Source organism: Ranitomeya variabilis, chromosome 3 (genome assembly GCF_051348905.1).
Source record: "Ranitomeya variabilis isolate aRanVar5 chromosome 3, aRanVar5.hap1, whole genome shotgun sequence".
In the NCBI taxonomy this organism is placed as follows: domain Eukaryota; kingdom Metazoa; phylum Chordata; class Amphibia; order Anura; family Dendrobatidae; genus Ranitomeya; species Ranitomeya variabilis.
Window position 1 is genome coordinate 431,773,103 of NC_135234.1, and position 15,020 is coordinate 431,788,122.

The following is a 15,020-nucleotide window of genomic DNA, read 5'->3' on the forward strand; positions in this document are numbered from 1 at the left end:
AGTGCAATTACCTGCCTGTCAGTGCGTAGGCTTTAACAAAGTCCCGGCTATCCCCTGTAATCCCAGACAACACTCTGCTGTCTTCTGTGTGCTGCCCATGGTTCTCACTGACTTGGGTGATCAGGATCTGTGACTCAGAGTGAGAAAAACGAAAAGCACAGATGGGGTCCGGCACATCTGAATGCCGCCTTGGAGGACTCGTTCGCTCTTCCGACACGTTAATCTTAGGAAACAGTTGTGTCTTAAAATAATCATTCTGGAGCATCAGATCATACAAATCTGCATAGTGCCGTTCCTCCTCCAGGATCAGGCCGTGTTCACACGCGCAGATCTCACCGTCCATATCCAGACCGCAATGCCCAGACTGACGCATACGAGGTTGGGCCGACGCACGGTCAGTACGGGCACTTAACGGACCATGAAATACGCTGGTGTGAACCCAACCCAAACAGGAGGACCCTGGGTGTCACCGACCCCCTGCGCGCGCCACGACCCCCTGCGCGCGCCACGACCCCCTGCGCGCGCCACGACCCCCTGCGCGCGCCACGACCCCCTGCGCGCGCCACGACACTCTGCGCGCGCCACGACACTCTGCGCGCGCCACGACACTCTGCGCGCGCCACGACCCCCTGCGTGCGCCACGACCCCCTGCGTGCGCCACGACCCCCTGCGCGCGCCACGACCCCCTGCGCGCGCCACGACCCCCTGCGCGCGCCACGACCCCCTGCGCGCGCCACGACCCCCTGCGCGCGCCACGACCCCCTGCGCGCGCCACGACCCCCTGCGTGCGCCACGACCCCCTGCGCGCGCCACGATCCCCTGCGCGCGCCACGACGCTGTGGGTCAGGGACAGCACTGGCAGTATGGGGACACCCACATGACAATTTAGTCAGCCACTCCCAGGAAGAACAGCAGAGGAGCCGCACCAGCTCTAATGGCACCGCCATCGCGCTCCTTCCCACAACATTGCAAGTTTTCAAAAAGACAAATTCAGTTTGGCAGAAGTTACAAGTAATGAATCTAAGAGCTGGAGGGCCCATGGGGTGAGGAGCCGGCTCCGGGCCCCTCGGCTCCGCTGGCCACTAGTCCCAGCTGTCTATGCCCCGAGCAGGGTGAAGTCCACACTGCGCTTCCTGCTCTCACTTCTCCCATAGCGCCCGCAGCAGTGGGGCAGAGCGCACAGGTGGGTGTCCGGGCACGTACCTGAGTAGACGCCGGGGGCACAGCAGCCCGGCACAGCAGCCCGTCACTGCCCGCAGCGCGACCACTCACACACGGGTCCCAGCAGCGGCATGCTCCGACCACAAGTCAGCAGGAAGAGCCGAGCAGTGGCTGAACGTGGGCGGCCCCTAGCGACGCCCCCCACTGGGCGCTAGACCAATAGCAAAAGAACGCTCACTTGTAACCACGCCTTTCATAGGAAGGGCTACGCTGTGCGACCACGCCTCTTCTCAGCTTCTAGCTGGAATCACGTGACTTGTGGCAGTCAGGTCTCCCTCACTCTATGACGTACACACAGGTTTGTCTATGGGCGGCAGTGAGTGCGCAGTGAGGCTCCCGTGTGGTGGGACTGCACATAGCCCAGGAGGCTTCTGTGAGAGCCACATGTACATGTATTACGTACAGCATTACGTACATGCTGCCTTGTTGTTGTGGAGTTATTATGGTATGTAGCCATATGGGATACTTTATACCATGCCAGGAGCATGTCTGGGGGGAGCAGCCCGGGCAGTTGCCCAGGGCACAGCGGGCATGGGGGTGCATTGAGACCCCTGATTAGACGTTTGGGTTATGTTCACACGCTGTGAATTTTTCTTGCGGCTCCTCAGCGTTTCCCATGCGTTTACAGTACAATGTAAACCTATGGGAAATACAATCCACAGTGCACATGCTGCGGAAAAAAACGTGCGGAAACGCTGCGGGTTACATTCTGCAGCATGTCAATTCTTTGTGCGGAATCCGCAGCGGTTTACACCTGCTCCATAATAGAAAACCGCAGGTGTAAAACCGCAGTGGAATCCAAAGGAAAAACGCAGTGTTTTTGTCCTGCGGATTTATCAACTCCGCTGCGGAAAAATCCGCAGTGAACCATTCTACGTGTGCACATAGCCTTAGAGGTGCCTCCTAGGCGGCTGCCGTCTGCTCCTCCCCGAAGTGGGATTCAGCCGTTCTCCAGAGAACGCGTACCGTGTCGGCTCCCAGCATTCAGTCGTACATGTGTCTTTCAGGTGTGAGTACAATTGAAGCCCTTCCCGCTGGAACTTCTGGGTCAGGGAGATGTCAGCAGCGTGATTAGGTCTGAGTGCACTACTAAGGGCAGAGACAGACTGCCGTATAACTCGTGCGAGAATGGCATCGCACTGGCCGGCACCTCTCCTGACCTGAGCAAGACAATATGAGGTATTTCTATGCAGCTGTCAAGCTCAGGTCAGGAGAGCCGACAGCCAGTATGAGGGTTACGATGCGATTTTCCCACAAGAAATGCAGCAGTCTCTGCCCTAACATCAGTCAACAGAGCCGCATAGGCGGCAAGAACCAACGTTAGTAGGGGAAGCGCTGCAATGGAGCTGAAGAAACAACATTTATTGTAATGGGCATTTTTGTGAGGGGACAGTATTTGGAGGGGACACAGTTTGAAGTAGGGGTAAATATGTGAAGAAACAGTATCGCGAGTGGAAGGGGAGGGGTAATATTTTAGGAGACCGTATAGAGAGCAGGTGGGAATGTGTGAAGAGCAGAGGGGATGTGTGAAGAGACAGAATGGGGCAAGGGGGATGTGTAAGGAGACAGTATGGGGAGCAAGGGTGATGATACAGTATGGGGGTAGGAGGATGTGTGACCATACAGTATGGGGGCAAGGGGTGAAGTGTGATGATACAGTATGGGAGCAGGAGGATGTGTGAGGAAACAGTATGGGAGACAGTATATGAGCCTGAGGGGGAATGTGTGAGGAGACAGTATAGGGGCAGGGGGGATGTGTGAGGATACATTATGGGGGACAGGGGGTATGTGTGAGGAGACAGTATGCGGAGTGTGGATGTTTGTCGAGACATCAAGGAGTGGGGAATGTGTGAGGAGGCAGTATAGAGGGGAGAAAAGTGTGAGTGGGCACAGTTTAGTATAGAGATTGGGTAGTGTGGAGGGGGTAGTATAGAGAGGGAGCAGCTTGGCACAGTATCAAGGGAACAGTATGCAGGGGAATGGCTGAGAGGACACAGTATAGAGATTGAGCAGTATAGGGAGGAACACAGCGTGAGAGAACAGTACGGGGGGCATGTACCATATGAAGGACAGTGTGGGAGACATTTTGCCTAGGGAGCACTGTGAGGGGCAATTATTCAGGGGCATAGTGCAGGACAGATATTATTTAGGAGCATTATAATCATGCTGTTATTTTTAAGGACACCATGTTGGCATATGCTGCAGAAGACCAGAGAAGATGAAAGTCTGCAGGGATGAGCTGTGGATGTCCAAAATCATCATGGATAGCACTGCAGCCTTGCAGCCCTGGAGTCCTGGGTTCAAATCCCACCAAGGACAACATCTGCAAAGAGTTTGTATGTTCTCTCCGTGTTCGCGTGGGTTTCCTCCGGGTTCTCCGGTTTCCTCCCACATTCCAAAGACATACTGATAGGGAATTTAGATTGTGAGCCCCAATGGGGACAGCAATGATAATGTGCAAAACTGTAAAGAGCTGCGGAATATGTTAGCGCTATATAAAAATAAACATTATTATTATTATGGCGTCTGAACAAGATGGAGAAAAAAAAGAAAGGGAATGACTCCAATCAGAGAAGATGTCATCTATAAGGTTCCTTAGTGTACATGTAAACTTGTGATACTGAGTACATCTCTTCATTACTGAGGTTCCTGTATGATCCACAGTTTGATAATAACTGGTAACAACAACTATCTCTACCCTCACAGAAGCATCCTCCCATTTTAAGACTAGACTGATACATGCATTGACTGCTGTTTTTGGCAGGTCTTCAATGGTGTTTGGTGAGTTATTTTCCCCGATGGACACATACCGATGGATGGGTTCATGGCTGCGCTTCTGGTCCTTCTGCATTCCAGGGAAATCTTTGTTCTTCCCTAGCTGGGTGATTTATTTTTCTTAATAGTTCCGGTGTTCCTTGGCTGCTTTGCCTCTGGTGGATCCCGTGTACCCTAGTCCATACAGGTCACTCCTTTCTTCTGGATCTGTTCCTTTTATTGTCTTATCATTTTTGGAGGAGTCTCCCCTCGGCACACAGTCCCCGACTGTTGGAGTCAACAGAAGCTCTCATTCTAAGCAAACACTGCATTTCAGAGCCATCTGGTTGTCATTAATTCACAAGCAAGGTAGAATGCCAAGCGATCAAGTTTGCTTCCAGTCAAGTATCACCGAGATGCAGGCATATTCAGGGTGGTACTCGAAAAAAAAAACATCCATGACCGAATTCTCCCACATCCTTCACTGGGTGAAGAACTAATCTCCTGTGAATTATTATTATTTTTCTGTTTTTAACATTCCAGGAGAAGACAACTGGTCCGCCAACTATATCCAGAGAAAATGGTTGTGCTCTGGAAAGTGATAATTTCATCCTGATATCCACTCCCAGATATTGTATGTGTACATTGGGGTATCCCAAACGTTGAATCGGTCATCCAGGATGAATCACAGGGTACTGCAGTCTGGGTTCAGGACTTTTGTCCCTCGTGATGCCCCACCCCTTCCCCCGCCATAGAATCCAGAATCCAATTTTCTCAAAGTACCCTCTTTTGCAGTCATGGCTAAAAGTGATGTCACCCTTGAAATTGTTCCAGAAAATGAAGTACTTCTCCCAGAAAATTATTGCAATTGCATATGTTTTGTTATAAATATGTTTATTTCCTTTGTGTGTATTGGAACAACACAGAAAAAACATACACAAAAAAAATTGGACATGATTTCACACAAAACCCCCAAAATGGGCCAGACAAAATTGTTAGCACCTTTCCAAAATGGTGGGTAACCAACTTTGTTTCAAAGCTCATTCAAACTCAACTGTGGCAAGTAACAGGTATGGAAGACGAGACGAAAATCACACCAGAAACCAGGTAAAAAGGGGAGAACTTGACTCAATCTTTGCATTGAGTCTGTGTGTGCCACATTAAGCATAGATAACAGAGACAGGAGAAAACAACTGTCTGAGGACTTGAGAACAAAAATTGTTGAAAAATATCAACAATCTCAAGGTTACAAGTCCATCTCCCAAGATCTTTATATCCCTTTGTCCATGGTGTGCAACATAATCAAGAAGTTTATAATCATGGCACTGTAGCTAATCTCCATGGATGTGGACGGCAGAGAAAAATTGATGAACGGTTGCAATGCAGGATAGTCCGGGTGGTGGATAACCAGCCTCAATCAAGTTCCAAAGAAATGCAAGCAGTTCTGCAGGCTCAGGGTCCATCAGTATCAGCATAAACTATCCGTCCACATTTGAATTAAATGAAAAGCTATGGCAGGACACCCAGGAGGACCCCACTGCTGACACAGAAACATAAAAAAGTTTTGCCAGTTTTGCCAAAATGTACGTGAGTAAGCCAAAATCCTTCTAGGAAAGCGTCTTGTGGACAGATGAGACCAAGATAGAGCTTTTTGGTAAAACACATCATTCTACTGTGTACTGAAAAGGAATGACGCATACAAAGAAAAGAATACTACCTACAGTAATTATGGTTGGGGTTCAAAGATGTTTTGAGGTTCTTTGGTTGCCTCTGGCACTGGGTGCCTTGACTATGTGCAAGGCATCATGAAATCTGAAGATTACCAAAGTATTTTGAGTCGCAATATAGTTCGCAGTGTCAGAAAGCTGAGTATGCATCCTAGGTCATGGGTCTTCCAGCAGGACAATGACCCCAAACATATTTAAAGAAGCACCCAGAAATGGATGAAAACAAAGCACTGGAGAGTGCTGAAGTGGCCAGCAGTGAGTTTGGATCTAAGTCCAGTTGAACACCTGTGGAAAGATCGTAAAATTGCTGTTGGGAGAAAAAAAACCTTCAAATATGAGAGACCTGGAACAGTTTACAAAAGTAGTAGTCAACATTTTCTGCCATGACTGTATCTATAGGTTGGTTTTCTTGTTCCATGATTGTGGTGCTAATGTTCTAAAACTCTCTAGACTCCCTAGCAAACCTTTCATACGATGTACAAAGCGCGGATGAAGTTTTACCATTTTCACATATTGCAGAAAATTTCTGCTGTGGATTTTGTCTCACAGCCAGGGCCGTATTTGCCACTAGGCACTCGAGGGCACGTGCCTAGGGCGGCGACATTGCGGGGGGCGGCACCTGAGCAAGGTTTGTTTGTTTTTTTAAGTCCCAGGTCACAAACGCGACCGACCCCCCCCCCCGCCTCCCAGTCCCACCCACCCTCCACCTCACCCTGCTCCAGCGATGCCTGGTCTCAGCGTCTGTAGCGCGTCCTGAGTGAGCGGTCACGTGGTACCGCTCATTAAGGTCATGAATATGCGCATATTCATGACCTTTAATGAGCGGTACCACATGACCGCTCACTCAGGAAGATGGCGCTGCGGCGGGACAGAGCCAGAGGGATGTCGGCGCGGCCGCGCGGTGTGTGGGACAGCTGACAGGTGAGTATGAGGGACGGGGGACGGGGAGATGGAGGAAGGTGGAAGGTAAGCCGCCCGCGTCATGCAAGATGGGAGAAGGAGCGGGGGAGGGGGTGGAGAGATGAGCCATGCATACCGGGGAGTATGAGCCATCAGCCATGCATATGGGGGGGAATTATGAGCCATCAGCCATGCATATGGGGGGGGAATTATGAGCCATCAGCCATGCATACAGGGGGGGAATTATGAGCCATGCATACGGGGGAATATATGAGCCATCAGCCATGCATACGGGGGGGAATTATGAGCCATGTATACGGGGGAATATGAGCCATCAGCCATGCATACGGGGGGGGGGAATTATGAGCCATGCATACGGGGGAATATGAGCCATCAGCCATGCATACGGGGGAATATGAGCCATGCATACAGGGGGGGAATTATGGGCCATGCATACAGGAGGAGGGGGGATATGAGCCATGCATATGGGATGGGAGGGAGATGAGCTATGCATACAAGATGGGAGGGGGGCATTATACACTATTGAGCATCATGTGGGGTCATTATACAGTATGGAGCATCATGTGTGGCCATTATACAGTATTGATCATCATGTGGGGTCATTATACAGTATGGAGCATCATGCGTGGCGATTATACAGTATGGAATATCATGTGTGGCCAATGGCCATTATACAGTATTGAGCATCATGTGTGGCCCTTATACAGTATTGAGCATCATGTAGGGCCATTATACAGTATGGAGCACTGCGTAGCCATATTTTGGGGGGTTTTAATTATTGTATATGAAACAGTGTGATCAGAAGTGCTAAATGGGTGTGGTTGGGACTTGGATATGGGTGTGATTAGTTATGAAATGGGTGTGGTCAGAGGCGTGGCCTAAAATTTGCCGCGGCGCACTACGTGCGCCGCAACCCTTAGACCTTTTTCCCTTCTTCAAAAGTTGGGAGATATGGTACCGCATTTCCCAGATCACAGCAAGTACCGCAAATCCCATAAGGAATGAACGAAACCAAACGCATTGTTGCCGTAAGTGATCCGTTACACAGCAGATGCAGAAAAACTGCCCGATCTGCTGCAAAAGGCTACTTTCACAACAGCGATTCTTGCCAAAAGTCTATGCAGATAGTGTCATACTCACCAATGGGGGAGGCAGCACTAAAAGTGCCTAGGGCAGCAGAAACTCTAAATACGGCCCTGCTCACAGCTGCGACAAATCCGAAACAAAGCCACTAACAGCCCTCTGAAATGGGTGCTTCCTATTTCCACCTTTTCTTTGTCATCTCAACCTTTTTTAGGACTAGTAGGCTTGTCTCTAGTGCCTTCCTTTTTTTAAACATGCTCTTCTCTCTTTGCCCTGTATTCTAGAGGAGACTACCTCCACGGTCTGACTTTCTCAATCAGCAAAGCCTTAGCAGACCAGCTCTTCAGGCAGCTGTGGTTTAGCCTGTTTCTTATGGCCTTCTTTTCTTTTCTTTTCTTTTTTGCTATATACTTATCTCATTACCCACCCAGCAGGACTGATTTAGGATGTCCAAAGGTCCCTGGGTCCATCAATCAAGCAACTAAGAAAGGAGATTTTTAATATTATCTCATAGTCTTTATTGAGGGACACGGCTCTCACCTGCCCTCATGGTCCTGACGGGATGTTTGAGTTCCTTGTTTCCATTGTGGCCTATCACTTCTTCCTCTGTTCTCATTGTTGTTTTATGGTTCTCCTACTGCTTTCTCACTATCTAGTTTGGTCCCGTGTTTGTAGGTGGGTGTAGCCTTCAGGGGACTAGCCGACTTTTGTAATTCTTGAGCCTCATTCACATCATCTTTTTTTTTTTCACACTCCTGTAAGTCTTTGAAAATCGGACCTGACTCAAATAGCATCCCAGTGCTGTTCTATTTTTTTTTTCACGGACCCATAGATTTGCATTGCTCACCCCATTCAATATTATAGGTATAAGTGCGATAGCCATGAAAAACACTGATGTCCTTAGTGCACAAAAAAACAAATATCTGAATTAGGCCTTAGTGTCAGCCACGTGGTGGCAACAGTCTACACCCGTGATTTCTGTGTGTCCTAATGGCAGCTATGAGAAAAAGATTACCGTATATACTCGAGTATAAGCCGACCCGAGTATAAGCCGACCCCCCTAATTTTGCCACAAAAAACTGGGAAAACTTAATGACTCGAGTATAAGCCTAGGGTGGAAATGCAGCAGCTACCGGTAAATTTCAAAAATAAAAATAGATACCAATAAAAGTAAAATTAATTGAGACATCAGTAGTTTAAGTGTTTTTGAATATCCATATTGAATCAGGAGCCCCATATAATGCTCCATACAGTACATGATGAGCCCCATAAGATGCTCCATATTAAAATATGCCCCATATAATGCTGCACAAATGTGGATTATGGCCCCATAAGATGCTCCATACAGATATTTGCCCCCATATCATGCTGCACATGGCCCCATACAGATATTTGCCCCATATCATGCTGCACATGGCCCCATATAATGCTGCACATGGCCCCATACAGATATTTGCCCCCATATCATGCTGCACATGGCCACGTAAGATGCTCCATACAGATATTTGCCCCATATAATGCTGCACATGGCCACATAAGATGCCCCATACAGATATTTGCCCCATATAATGCTGCACATGGCCACATAAGATGCCCCATACAGATATTTGCCCCCATATCATGCTGCACATGGCCCCATATAATGCTGCACATGGCCCCATACAGATATTTGCCCCCATATCATGCTGCACATGGCTACATAAGATGCTCCATACAGATATTTGCCCCATATAATGCTGCACATGGCCACATAAGATGCCCCATACAGATATTTGCCCCATATAATGCTGCACATGGCCACATAAGATGCCCCATACAGATATTTGCCCCCATATCATGCTGCACATGGCCCCATATAATGCTGCACATGGCCCCATACAGATATTTGCCCCCATATCATGCTGCACATGGCTACATAAGATGCTCCATACAGATATTTGCCCCATATAATGCTGCACATGGCCACATAAGATGCCCCATACAGATATTTGCCCCATATCATGCTGCACATGGCCCCATATAATGCTGCACATGGCCCCATACAGATTCCCCATACAGATATTTGCCCCCATATCATGCTGCACATGGCCACATAAGATGCCCCATACAGATATATGCCCCCATATCAGGCTGCACATGGCCCCATAAGATGCCCCATACAGATATTTGCCCCCATGTAATGCTGCACATGGCCCCATAAGATGCCCCATACAGATATTTGCCCCCATATCATGCTGCACATGGCCACATAAGATGCCCCATACAGATATATGCCCCCATATCAGGCTGCACATGGCCACATAAGAAGCTCCATACTGATATTTGCCCCCATATAATGCTGAACATGGCCCCATACAGATATTTGCCCCCATATCATGCTGCACATGGCCACATAAGATGCTCCATACTGATATTTGCCCCATATGCTGTTGCTGCGATTTAAAAAATAAAAAAATTACATACTCACATCTCCGGCCCCCGGCACTTGCTATAGTCACCTGCTCCCCGTTCCACCGCTGACCGCGGCTGTGTCTTCCCATCCTCTGCACCGACATTCAGGAAGAGCCCGGCGTGCACTAATCGCGTCACCGCACCCTCTGACCTGAGCGTCACTGCGGAAGACACAGCGGCGCCGACGGTGGAACGAGGAGCCGGTAAATATCACGCACTGCCCCGTCATACCTACCTGGTGCCGTTGCTGCCCGTCTGTTCCCCGGCACCGCACTTTCTTCCTGTAGTGAGCGGTCACCGTTACCGCTCATTACAGTAATGAATATGCGGCACCACCCCTATGGGAGGTGGAGCCGCATATTCATTACTGTAATGAGCGGTACCATGTGACCGCTCACTACAGGAAGAAACTGCAGCGCCGGGAAGCAGGGACCGCGCCAGGAGCAGGTAAGTATAATTAGACAGCCCCCGCTCCCCCTCCCCTGCCCACCCCTGGGTATGACTCGAGTATAAGCCGAGAGGGGGACTTTCAGCCCAAAAAAGTGGGCTGAAAATCTCGGCTTATACTCGAATATATACAGTATTTCACTATCTGATGATGCCACAGATGAACCATGTTGGGCAGACTTGTGCTGTAATATGACTTGTCCTACTCTGCTATATAAGTGCTAACCCAAAAGATACGAAAGTATCAGAACACACCACTAGAGAAAGATATTTAAAAGGGTAACAAATTTTATTGAAGGTATCCACATCTTAAAAACATGACAATAACAATAAACAAAAAGAAAAAAAGTAACAAGAGGAAGGATGGTACCCGAGTAGAGTGCACAAAAAATCAGAGAGAAAGGTAGAGCATAGAGCAGGTTATGGGAATGAAGTAGAGATCACAGTCTCCATGCTGGCTAATATATAGGCAATTTAACCACCATCAAAAGTGCGAGTGCAAAGAAAGCATGAAAAAGCTAATACTTATCAATACATACCCATATAGTCCACTGTCCTAACTCTCAAGAAAAGCCCCTGTGATAAGTGATGGCACCATGGGGTGTCAGCAATTGGAATAATCTAGGTGAAGACTAGGGACAATATTTTAATGCCCCATATGCATTTTAAATATACCGTAATCAACAAAAGTAAAATGTTGTGGCATGTGAGAGAGGTATTGTAGTATGGGGGTCACCCCTTTTGGTTATTTTCCCATATCCCTCCCAGGCCATTTCTTTCCCCTTGTTCTGTGTTGGTATCTGCTTTACTATACATGTAGGATGCTAGCAGATGCATAGGCAGTGACACACAAGTGGCAGATGAAGGATTAACTTGTTCTTTTTATATAAAACAGTAGTGGGACAAGCAGGGGGATAGTAGTAAATAGGTTACAACAATTTAACTTATCAGTCTCTGGGTCTTGGTGGAAGGTGGCTGGAAGATCCCTCAGTGGCGCCGCAGGCGGCACAAGATGTCTCCGATCCGCTCCCACAGAAAGGCGATGCACTGTCTTCTCGCAGTGGTGAATCGTCGGGGGTCATTCGGTACGTGGTCTCCTGGTACGGGCAAGAGCACGAGATGTAGGGGTGTATGTCTGCGACACAGCAGATGATGCAAACAGTTCAGTAGACAAGGCCGCAGAAGAAGTACACAGTCCAGCGGTCACAAGCGCAGTTCGGTTCTCAATGGGCACCACAGGGCTATGACTCAGCGGTGCCTCCGCGGTGGTCAGCGCAACGATGCTATGCACTCTGTACCGGTCACTGTACAGTGCAGAGGTCTCTCTGGGCTGTGTGTCATCAGTCTGGACATATTTGCTAACCGGGTATGGCAGCACAGATAGCAGGCGTGGATAAGTCGAGAGGGAGTCAACCATCTCAGTACTCACACGCTAGTTCCCCACGAAAGCCCCGTCTTCCCGTGCACACAGCTATTTATCTCGGATCCGTCCCCATCAGTCAGGTGTCTTGACCTGCTCCGGTCACAAATCTCTTCCCCCCGTAATAATGATGACAGTCCCGACAGTTCTAGCCCAGACACGCATGAGGGACCATTAGCCTGGTCCACCTCCTTACACTCCCCCACTTTTTGCTCGCCATTCCACGGGCGAGACTCTTTGAGGTGTGCGTGACTGTCTCTTTTTCTGTGTGTTTGCCAGACAAAATGTTCTTGATCGTAGCCATTGGGGGGCTTGCCAGCCATTGTTCGTTCGGAGCATCTCAGATTAGGAGAAGTAGTGGAGTTCTCTTGTGCGGCAGAATCCGGCTATGAAGGAGAAGCCATGAGTGAGCCTGTATTCTCTGGTTCTAACCTCTCAGAGCCCCCAGAGCTCAATCCTTCACCCCCTTCTTCGTCCTCTTCTACTGGCGTATGGATCGTCTCAGGGGCCTGGGATTCCTCTTCTACTCAGACAGGGTTTTTAGATAGGCAGGGTCGGAGTATATTCCGGTGAAGAGTTTGAGTGGGGGCATCCTCTTTTCCCTCAGGCTGGACTTCGTATACAGGTCCCTCGGGACTGACTCTTCTCTTCACCCGATACGGGTCTTTTTCCCAACGATTTTCTAGCTTGTCCCGAGGACGCTTCTCCTTCATTAAGACATGGTCTCCTACTTGAAACTCTGTTGCTTCGGGTGAGGTCGTCTCTGCATATTCTAACTCTTGTAGCCTAGTCTGGACCAACCGATGTAAGGTTTGCAGGCAATGTTGATGTTCCCAAATGCAGGAGGATACCCCCGTCCATGGGTAGTCCTCTTCTGGATCCAATGCCAACTCAGAGATTCCCTTTCCATCTCTGCCAAACAGAAGGGAGTAAGGCGTATATCCCGTGGTCCGATGTACTCAATTATTATATATCCACACCAGTTCAGAAACATATTCAGGCCACCGGGCCTTTCGATCGCCTTCTAGAGTTCTCAGGATTTGAATTAGTGTGCGGTTAAATCGTTCACAGGCGCCATTACCTTGAGGGTGGTAAGGTGTGGTGCGGGACTTGTCGATCTGGTACATACGATGTAGGTCATCCATTACTCTCCCCAAAAAACAGGCTTCATGATCAGAGTGAATCCTCTTCGGACATCCATAGAGTTGGATAAAGTTTTTGCAGATTGTGTACGCAGCGGACTCTGTGGTCTGGTGCCGAGTAGGAGTCCACGGCAAACTTTGTAAAGTGATCCACCATCACCAGGCAATGCTCATAGCCCTGATGGGCTGGACCACTGGTCAGATAGTCTATCATCAAGAGTTCTAGGGGAGCGGAGGTTACAATGGATTGTACAGGAGCTTTCTGCTCCGGAGGCTTAGCCAGTTCACTTGTTCGTCACGTTCTACCGGCCTCTTCTACTTTTATCTTCAATTGGGGGTGAAAGATGAACCATTGTAACCAATGGAAGGTCTTTTCTGGACCAAAGTGGGCCCCTTGCTTGTGCGCAGCAACAGCAATCTCAGATAACGCTGTTGGAACTAGAACTTGCCAGGTCACACTCGGCTCAGTCCGTAATTGTGCTTTCCAATACAGTAAGACGTTCTTCATCTAAAGTTGTTCCCACTGTCGATGAATCCGTAACACCTCTGGAGTCAAAGCACCTCTTTCTGTCGAGCTGGGGAGTTTCTGGGAAGCCGCAGACCGTCTCAACAAGGCCAGTTCACTATCTTCCTGTTGGGGCTGAACCCACTCATCCCGGGTTCATCCCAGTACGCTTTCCTGGGCTGATCTGTGTATCTGCTCCTGTGTTGCCACCACCGTCCTGGTGGGTCTCAGGAATTTAGGGATTTCGTCATCTTCCAGTTCTTCATCCCTGTCCCACTCTGGCTTGGCACTCCTCCTCCTGGACAGGGCATCAGCATGAGTATTTTCTGCCCCCCTCTTATAGGCAGTCTTATAGCATAACTTCACCATTCTGGCCACCCATCGCTGCTCCAGAGCCCCCTGCCTCACATTTTCCAGGTGTGCTAGCAGGTTGTTGTCAGTGCGCACCAATACTTCAGAGCCGGACAAATACTCTGCAAATTTCTCCGTCATAGCCCACACCAACGCCAGCAGCTCCAACTTAAAGGAGCAGTAGTTGTCCAGATTGCGTTCAGAATCGTGAAGGGACCGTTTCGTGTAAGCGATCACCCTCTCTCTCCCATCCTGCATCTGCGACAACACAAGTCCCAGCAGACTTCCGTCGTTGTGGAGAATGAAAGGTTGCGAGAAATCTGCATAAGCCAAGACAGGAGCTTCTGTGAGTGCTCTCTTGAGATCCTGAAAGGCCTCTTCCTGGGACTTCTTCCAGCAGACCTAACAGTTCTTGGCACCCGAAAGTACCTTTTTCAACAGCTCCAGTAAAGGCTTTGCCCGTCGAGCGAAGTCCTTCACAAAGCGCCTGTAATATCCGGTCAGTCCCAGGAATGCCCAGACATCCTTCACAGTCTCTGGAGTGGGCCAGTCTTGAATCACGGTGATCTCTTCTCTGGAGGGCTCCACTCCTTCAGCGGAAACGACATGGCCCAAGTATTTAATCTGCTTGTGAAACAAATGGCATTTTTGGGGCTTCACTTTTAGTCCGTGTCTGTGAAGGCGGGCCAACACTTGTTCTAAACTCTTCAGGTGTTTCTCATATGAAGCCGTATAGACTATAATGTCATCCAGGTAGATGAGCGTGGATTCAAAATTCAAATCTCCCAAGCACCTCTCAATGAGATGTTGAAAGGTTCCGGGAGCGTTGGGTAAGCCAAACAGCATTCGATTGAACTCGTACAAGCCCATGGGAAGAATAAAGGCAGTCTTTGCTCGATCTTGTTCAGACATTGGTACTTTCCAGTAGCCGCTGGCGAGGTCTAATGTAGAGAAGAACCTGGCTTTTAACAGAGCGGATAGGGACTCTTCGATCCGGG

General features: G+C 49.1%; 1 protein-coding gene across 9 annotated transcripts in view; it reads right to left on the reverse strand.

Annotated features, from left to right (window-relative positions):
- The window catches only part of RFFL (ring finger and FYVE like domain containing E3 ubiquitin protein ligase), a 150,216-nt gene that overhangs the window by 109,350 nt on the left and 25,846 nt on the right, over positions 1 to 15,020 (reverse strand). For 2 of the 9 annotated variants that reach the window (XM_077296394.1, XM_077296398.1), the window contains exon 1: positions 1,204 to 1,373. The exons of 1 other annotated variant lie outside the window; for it this stretch is intronic. Coding sequence is in view for 3 of the 8 variants with exons in the window: in XM_077296390.1 (XP_077152505.1) it covers positions 1,400 to 1,418 (19 nt within the window). In the remaining 5 variants the exon portion in view is untranslated. Of the gene's footprint in view, positions 1 to 1,203; positions 1,374 to 1,399; positions 1,466 to 15,020 lie in introns of those variants that run through there. 6 more of the 9 variants (XM_077296404.1, XM_077296403.1, XM_077296390.1 and 3 more) reach the window with 5 other exon arrangements.